This window comes from Liolophura sinensis, chromosome 7 (genome assembly GCF_032854445.1).
Source record: "Liolophura sinensis isolate JHLJ2023 chromosome 7, CUHK_Ljap_v2, whole genome shotgun sequence".
NCBI classification, from domain to species: domain Eukaryota; kingdom Metazoa; phylum Mollusca; class Polyplacophora; order Chitonida; family Chitonidae; genus Liolophura; species Liolophura sinensis.
In genome coordinates, this window is record NC_088301.1 from 26,060,713 (window position 1) to 26,069,275 (window position 8,563).

Consider the following 8,563-nt stretch of genomic DNA (forward strand, 5'->3'; position numbering starts at 1 on the left):
ACTGTGAAAAACATGCAAATTAGCTGAGAATATATAACTAAAAAATGATTAATGGTTAAAACCAGAGGAAAACCTGAGCTCTTTGCAGCCGTAACTCTCATTCATGAAGAATGAGTGAAGAAACAAAAACAGATTCATACAACTTTCATTCTGACAACAGAATTCACAAATAGCAACAAGAATATTTAACAACGCTTCACAGATAAATGCTCACGTAAAACGCATCTATGTAGATGTTAAAACCCAAAAATACATATAATAACTGAAAATGCACAGCACAAATTTTTCTACAAACAATAACAAAAGTATAAACATTTCATAAAGAAATATACATCAAACAATTTAATTACTCTAACATTATGTAAAATGCACTGCACCTTGAGTTCTAATCCAATAAATGGTCCCTTAAACCTTGTTTAGCAATAGTCAGTATGAACTGGTTGGTCCTCATAAAAAAAAAAGAAAAAAAAAAGAAAAATTAAAACCTCAACATAACCATAGCAGGAAAAAGGAACTGGTGTGAGTGAGTGCTTCGGATATAATGACATACGTTTTTCATTCATGATGCCAAAGGAGTCCTTAGAGTGCATGTAATGTGCCTCCTTGTTGCAGAACAAATTTCCATCGCTCTTCTATCTAGTGCTGCTTCACTGAGACGACAAACCAAAGGCAAGTAAGTCGCCCAGCCCGATGCACTATACTGATATGGGTCAACCTGTTGTTGCACTATCCCCTTAATGCTGAACCCCAAGCAAAGACGTTACAACTTCCCCTCTTAAATTCTTAAGTATGTCCTGATCCAGGATTGGCCCTGGATCTACCACACTCAGTGGATGCTCTACCCAACTATCAGGGTTGGTAGAATTGAATGGAACACCAGTTTTTATGAATAAAATGATTCACTGTTTTAGAAATACTTCCTTAATATTTTTTTAGAAATCTGCTAACTACTGTAGGAAAGTGTCTGGTGCAAGATAACTGACAGAACTAGATTAGATATTCCATAATTTTCTTCATGGAATCAACAAATGACAACATAAAGTTAAGAAATGAGTACAACTTTTTTCAGAAAACTTTTACAACAACAACTTGTACAAAAGTGTCTAGTGCTACATGTAGTACGTTACTAATTAATATTTTTTGAAGAGTATAAATAATGAGTATTTCAATATTGAGCAGACTGATAGATGGCATAGGAGATTATGCCTTGTATCTAATCTTCCACATATTCTGAAAGGACACCCAAAAACTCACCGGCACCTTTTAAATGATACCATTTGCCTAAATAAATATGAAGCATCGGTCCCTTTTTGTACAAATTTAGACAATTCCGTCTAAAACAAATAATGTTTGTATATGAATATCAAATATACATATTCAACCATAAATCTGTGCTACTATGTGAAAAAATGTATAGACAATAAGATGCGCTTACTCTGAACACCGGGTAATATAAATTAAAAGTATGTGTTAAATCTGGTTTCAGGGTTTGAACTAGCCTTGCTATCACATGTGTGGACAGACAGAAAGAAATGAAAGGAATCTGGATGCAGCCATGTCAGCTGGTCTTCTCTTTAGGGGAGACAACTCTTTCCCACAAACCATGGAGGATGTTGCCAGGCACACGCTGGTGCTTTGTTATTAGATCATTCACAGCCTCATGTACCTAGAATGAAAAAAACAAAGATATACGATAAACTCGAAAGTAATCCAAATAAGATCAGGATAATTAATAGGAAGTAAAATGGCGGTACATTCAGATAATGCACCAAGCTGCAGACTCCTATGTTCACACCCATACAGTCACAGCATACTTGGTCTATGTCAAAATTTCAAATTTTAGTCCTAGTTCTGACACAACTCAGGACTGAACCTAGGGCCTCCTATTTATCAAATATTACACTGTTGCATAATTATGTTCTTTCATTTATTCGACTGTTGTTTAACCCCATAATCACTTAACAATCCTTTAGGATAAACTACCCACCTCTGACAAGTTACTGACTAAATTTCTCACAAGTGATATACAAATAAGGGTACTATATTGGCAGAAGACAAGTGATCTTCAACAAACATTAAAACAGCTAAAACGGCCGCACAAACACTGTTGACAGCTTACTGTCACTCAGCCCTCAAGAACAGTGAGAGCAGGGAGAAATCAGCAAATTCTCAGTCTTAACCCCAGGTTTTAGCTCACCTGTTGAACAATGTAAGTACTAAATACTGAAAATGATTAACTTCCACCCGTGACTGTTGTGGATCTTAAATACCTTATTTGCAAATTCCTCTGGACTTGAATTTTCATCAGGGTAGACTGGATCTCCAAAGTAAGTCCTGATAAAATATAAAACTAAGAATGTAAAATACAATTTAGATATGTATGTACATCTATATATGTATGTATGGTTAGGGTTTTATGTTGTGCTGAACAATTTTTCAGTCATCTGACAATGACAAGTCATTTGACGTGTGCACATATACTGTGTGTTCTAGTGGCAAGTCAATGCTGCCAAAGTGCTGCCATGACTGAAGTATTATGCCGACGACATTAGACATAACGCCCCACCCAGTTACATTATACTGACACTGGGCCAACCAGTCATCTTTCCCTGCTCTGACCTCTTACTGTTGAGTATCAAGTATTATTATTATTAAAGTTTTCCGTATGACATGACTTGGGTTTTATCCCAGATCTCCTGCAGTTGGACGTTCTAACTGATAGGCCGCCAAAGTGGTCAGTTAAGAGATGAATTCTGTTTATAAATATTTTTCTTGCAAACTAGCTCAGAAAAATTATGTCCTGAGCATCGTGTGATGTGTCCAGTTTTATTGCATTTATTTGACTGTTGCTTAATACCAGTGTTCAACTTTAGAAAGCAGGTGTATGCAGTGATAACAAATCCATAGCCTGGATCAAAGGGAGATAAGCTGGAGACAGTCAGGCTAATGTTCACAGGAAACCAGGTAAAGCCAAGAGGAAACCACTGCTCCTTGCCAGACACCTGACAAACCTCCTGTAGTATGGTTTACAGTCTAAGCAGCAAAGCTTGTATTCTAACATGTGCTGGAATGAGGAAACAGTTGTCTATTGATATGAATATGTATGTATGCTTAGGGTTTTATGTTGTACTTAATTTTTCAGTGATATGATGACGAAGAGTCATTACATGTGCAGGTGTACATACACTGCGTCTTCTTGTGACAGGGCTGCCGTCACTGAAGTATCGTGCCGAAGTTAGGCGCTAATTTTCCGTAACTTGTAGCAAAAACAAAAGAGAACTCAAAATATCAAGCAAAAAGTGTTACTTTGAAAGAAATGTTGCTGTTTTACTGGGTCACAGAAAGCACCTGTAATTTCAAACATCAAAGACCACTGTCAATGATTTGGTGCTAAGTTTACCATGGCTGCCCTGTTGTGAGGGGTGCAGTGGCACGCAGCATGAAATGCGAATGTGACTTATTCTTTTGACCCTGAAGACCCAAGAGGAACGCAAGATAATGTAAAAACTTGCAGAGTAATTTCTGTCTGTGCCCTATGGACTGACACTGAAAGGTGTGTAATCTACCTTTTTTTTCGGCCCATATCAAAGTTCTGAAGCGGAGGGGACTCACCTCATCTTGACTGGGAAACCGCCATAGATAGGAACAATGGGAAGTCTGGTTTTCTCATACAGTTTTCTTAACCAGTCTGCAGAACAACAACAATAACATGAGCCTCATTTCAAAGTTTGAAATTCACAAAAACGTCTGAATGCTGATACCGGACAAAATCTGGCATAAAACCACAATCAATAAAACCCCAATGAAATAAAAAAAAATCAATAAATGCAAACTTACATCTTCCCCATGAAGGTGTACGGAAAACTTCCCTGCAGTTTTTAGTAAACATCGGTATCACAGGCTGCAACATGGATAGACATTTACACATTGAAAGGTGAACAAAGGTCAGATAACCCTTTTTCAATTAATTAGAAATTTGCAAATAAAAGGATTTGCATCCAAAATTCTTTTGAGCTGTCAGAGTTTATAATTAAGTATCATATCGTACCATAATAGATGTTTAAGGCCATTAACCCTTTTTTTAAATAAATTTCTTTGTAAAGCCATAATTATATCAGTTACAAGTAACAATTTTTTCAAAACAAAATTCTTAATATCACATTAACTGCATCCAGCAGGTTTAGCAATTGTTCAAATGTGAAGCACACACAAGGACATGATTAACTTTCTGCTTCACTGATTACAACTTAATATACTTTGAACAATGTCTTGATCTTACATATTAGTACCATCACTGCAATTTGAAATAAAAAATGTCTCACTACACCAGCTTGCATAGCAATTTTTGCAAATCCAACCCTTTTTCCCCACATAAGGCTGTAATATTCATCGCCAAACAGAGCTTCCCTAACTCCACCTGAAAACAGATCCAAAGAGTTTTAGCACATTTCATTCTTACTTAAAGGCCCAAAAAACACGACTTGAACTATGGTAAATGACTTAAAGTTTCACCCTGGGACCCCGAAAGTGTATCCCAGGATTCATTGTGTCAGTTGTGGTTGTTACTGACTAAACGCCGCAGGAGGGCATCAGGGGTGGTCAAGGGATTATACAGACAGTTCAAGAATGTAATAAACAAGCTCACGCTGCGCTGAGAAGTAAAGCAAAACTATATTTTCCTCAGTTTTAATCATAACAATTTTAGTACAAGCATTTCGCAACAGGTTGACTGTTTTATTATCATTATTTTGTGATAAATGGGAATTTGGGGGAAAACTCTGTGGAGATTAAGTGTGATTACCCAGTACCTGTATGCATGTGAAGTGTCGTGTCAAATATCCATTTTTAAACTGTAGGTCTCTCCGTATACAGAGATGTAGCAGAACTCAGTACACTGTGAATCCATACTTGCAAACTAAGCCTACATGTAGACACAAGCCACTTACAACTTAACTTATAGAACTCGAAAATTTCCACGTGTCTATCCATCGATCATGTGATTGTAAATGGCAAAGGGCCATGGTTTCACTTGGGACTGAAGACAACTACTAACACTGTCAACCTAAACAGGGGAAGTTACTCTGAACAGCTTGACAGCATAAGTATCAAAATAAACGAGGGAGAACTGACCTGGTGCAATGGCCAATAAATGACCTTTATTAAGGACCTCAACGCAGCTCTGCACCGTACCCGGGGTGACGCAGAACACCTCCATCATGAGACGCCAGCCTGACAATAAACAGAGGAGCAATGACATAGGCACTGAGCCAATAGCTGTCAAGAACTTGCTATCACCGTGCACAGGCCTTGAACGTTGACAAGTCATTGTATTTAAGCGAAACTTAAGTGATAGTGGAAAAACGAGTGAAAACTTAAATCCAAAACTACCTTTATTTTTTCACGATAAAAAGAAGTCTAACATCTAAATTATATGATGGAAGATAGGAATAACTAACCAAGTGTTGGTGGAATGACCAATGAAAATTAAATACAAAACCACCTTCGTTAATTTTTTTTTTCACTGAACTGGATACAATGAAGCCTACTTATTAATACTTCAATTCTTCAACCTCTTCGCATCTTTGCAAGGTGTTAATTCAAGCATATTCTGAATTGATGGATAAAATTTTTCTTTTTGAGAAGCCCTGACAATGGCCAATCCAATAAGTGTAATTTTGTCTCCAAAATCAAATTAAAAATGTGCATAAATTGGACTTTAAGTTGCTCTTTCATGTGTGAAAAGGTTGAGGAATGTGAAGGGTATGTTAATTGTATAATGGTTTTTTGGGAATAATTCAGTGTTTTTCGCACTTAAAATACCCTTTTTTGGCATAGCTCAATTCTGTGAAGAGAAAAACAAAATGAACTGACTTAAATACTAGTATGTGTAATAACAAATTTAAAGAATATATATGAAAATAAAGTGCAAAAAGCCAGTTTCACATTACTGGTATCCAACATTATCAACACAGTTCTTCGAGCCCACCACAGATTTCCAGCATAGCAATACTCTGAACTCTTCTGATTCATAATGCCTATGACTTACCTGGAACTTTAAAGAGAAACCTGTCTCCAACAGCCCGGATCTGACGACCTTTCTCTAGTATAGTTTTGGCGATCACATAGTAAAAGTCAATTGGAATTACACCATGATAATAAATTATTAGAGCAGGACCATCGTCAGGAATTTTATCCAGTCCAACAATGTCAAAACCTGCAAGAGAATGAAACAACAACGACAGTATTAAAATAAAGCTGTTATCGTTCATCTCCTCGACATCCTTAGCCAACATCATTTTTTCTCACTCTGTTTACTTTAAATCTCATGATTTATTATTTGAGAATCAAAATGCATATAAAGGAATCAAAATTAACGGTCTTTCTTATACATTCTTATATGTTTATTCACGTGGTTGGTTGATAATACCTTAGTCAGGTTTTTCAATTATCATATGGCAGTCAGGTTAGATGAATGCAGAAAACTGGAGTGCTTGATGCAAATACCTCACCTTCATTAGGCATCAGTAAGAGATGAATTTGACTAACCATCTCTCATTTGTTGATATGTGATTGATCAACAGTCACTGCAAGCCAGTACTTTAACTATCCAGGCCAGAGAAGCCCCTTTCACAAAAAAAATAATCTGTTCATATTTCTTTTCTTAATGGCCTGATACTTGTATTTAAAAATTTTCACATTTAAAATGTTGTAAAGGTCAAGTTTTTAAGTCCAGTACAATATATAGGTAGTAAAAAAAAAATATTTTTTATAAAAAAAATATATATATAAACTATGGTACCATGCCAAATTCGTCCCTGCCCTTCCCAGACAGCAGCCAGTGTGTTGCGAGCTCCATCCCAGAAATCCCTGGCATACGCATCTCGTAGGCGGTGCCGTCGTCGGTAAAGTAGAAGGAACGAGGCTGAGCCATAGATAAACGCTAGTAGCAAAAGTGGCAAGAGGAAGGAGAGTATGATGGGATAGAGTACCCATAATACCCACTTGATGTAGTCTATGTCTAAGGATTCTATGTACGTCCAGGCCACATCAAGGTACATCCTGGTATGGTTGTAGATAGCATCCGGCCACTGCATAAAAGTTCCCAGTACTATGCTGTCACTTGACATTATACAGACCAGAACTTCTTAATGAATGGAATGAAAGCTAACCCATTGTAGGGCCTATGTGTCTCCAGCCTGAAAATATATAATGCAATTAAGAAAAAAAAAAGTACAGCAAAGTATGGAGAGAGCATACACTTAAAGAGTGAGTGAGTGCTTAGGGTTTAACGTTGTACTTAACAATTTTTGAGTTATATGATGACAAAGGAATCCTTAGAGTGCATGTAATGTGCCTCCTTTTTGCAGGATGGATGTCCACCACTCTTTTATCTAGTGAAGCTTCACAGAGTTGATTACCGTAGGAAGGTAAGCCCTCCCACCTGAGTCATTATACTGATACGGGTCAATCAGTCACTGCACTATCCTCTTAATAATGAACACCAAGTGGAAAAACTACAAATCCTCTTTTCATGTCTTCAGATCTTGGGTGTGACTCGACCCAGGATTGACCTTGGATCGACTGCCCTTGGAGCATCCGCTTCAATGAAATAGTTTTTCAGTGATGGCAGTGATATTCTAAAAATTTAGAACAGTTAAAATCACTGACAAACCACAGGCCTGTGTGTCAAATTTATCAGAAGATTGCCTATATGTACTTATGCTAAACCCCAGGCCATATAAATAGTAAATGTTGGAACCCACCTAAACTTTGCTGAATAAATTCGGAAAAAAAAAAAAAACGAAGTCTGCTGCCAATTTTGACACACTCCGTTGCTCTTCAACATATATGCCATTTATATATATCAAACCCCACCAAAAACTGGCCTGTACTACCATTTTAAAGTGGATTTAAAGGCCAACTTCCTGATCGACTGGAATATCAGAAAACAGAACTCAACGTTTAAAGGTTTCCTGATGTCAGATATATGCAAATTTGATTTCAACCATACCTTGGTTTATCCTAAACATAGTCAAACAATAAAAGGATCAAGATATTTGTTATTTAACAGTGAATGTATACAACATATATCAACCAACCAATAATTAAAATTAATCTTATTCTCATCAAAGACAATGGATTGATTTAAAAGATGCAATACGACTTAATCAGTGTGTAGTCTTGGTATGATCTGTATGGGGGATTAGTTTGATGTGTTGGTTCTTGTGCTGTGTAAAATACGGACAAAGACACAGTCAAATACAGATAAGATAATATGCACATTTTGATTTTCTGACAAATGCCACATTAGTATACCCTTAATTTCCTCGAGTCCTGCAAACTCTGCCGAGCTGAGGGGCAGGCCTATGTCTTCAAGCATGAATAGATAAGATTTTAGAAAATGACACGGACGGCAGAATGAGTGCCAACATAACAACATACTGTTATGATCCTAACAACGGACAAAAAGCCACTGGTGTCAAATTTTCGTCTCTGTGTCAACGCGGCGTTTCAAAAGCAAGCAGACGTATCACTCAATTTGTATGAAAGTTTACCTGCACCA

The 8,563-nt window shown here is 36.9% G+C and overlaps 1 protein-coding gene across 1 annotated transcript; it reads right to left on the reverse strand.

Moving 5' to 3' along the window:
- Nucleotides 1-986: 986 nt before the first annotated feature.
- LOC135471292 (DGAT1/2-independent enzyme synthesizing storage lipids-like) lies at nt 987-8,555 on the reverse strand. The gene is made up of 9 exons (XM_064750463.1): nt 8,443-8,555; nt 6,800-7,196; nt 6,047-6,214; nt 5,131-5,229; nt 4,323-4,417; nt 3,838-3,901; nt 3,613-3,688; nt 2,271-2,334; nt 987-1,666 (listed from the first exon to the last, which is right to left on the reverse strand). The coding sequence occupies exons 2-9, from the start codon at nt 7,125-7,127 to the stop codon at nt 1,559-1,561; spliced, it is 1,002 nt and encodes a 333-aa protein (XP_064606533.1). The 5' UTR covers nt 7,128-7,196; nt 8,443-8,555; the 3' UTR covers nt 987-1,558.
- Between the last annotated feature and the right edge of the window lie 8 nt (nt 8,556-8,563).

Bases quoted from the DNA above. Each gene is read 5' to 3' on its own strand.
- LOC135471292 (XM_064750463.1), bottom strand. From the start codon at position 7,127: ATGTCAAGTGACAGCATAGTACTGGGAACTTTTATGCAGTGGCCGGAT. The intron at 6,215-6,799 runs GTACCATAGTTT...ATTCTCTTGCAG, and splicing joins GCAGGGACGAATTTGGCATG to GTTTTGACATTGTTGGACTG. The intron at 5,230-6,046 runs GTAAGTCATAGG...GTTTATTGTCAG, and splicing joins GTTTCTCTTTAAAGTTCCAG to GCTGGCGTCTCATGATGGAG.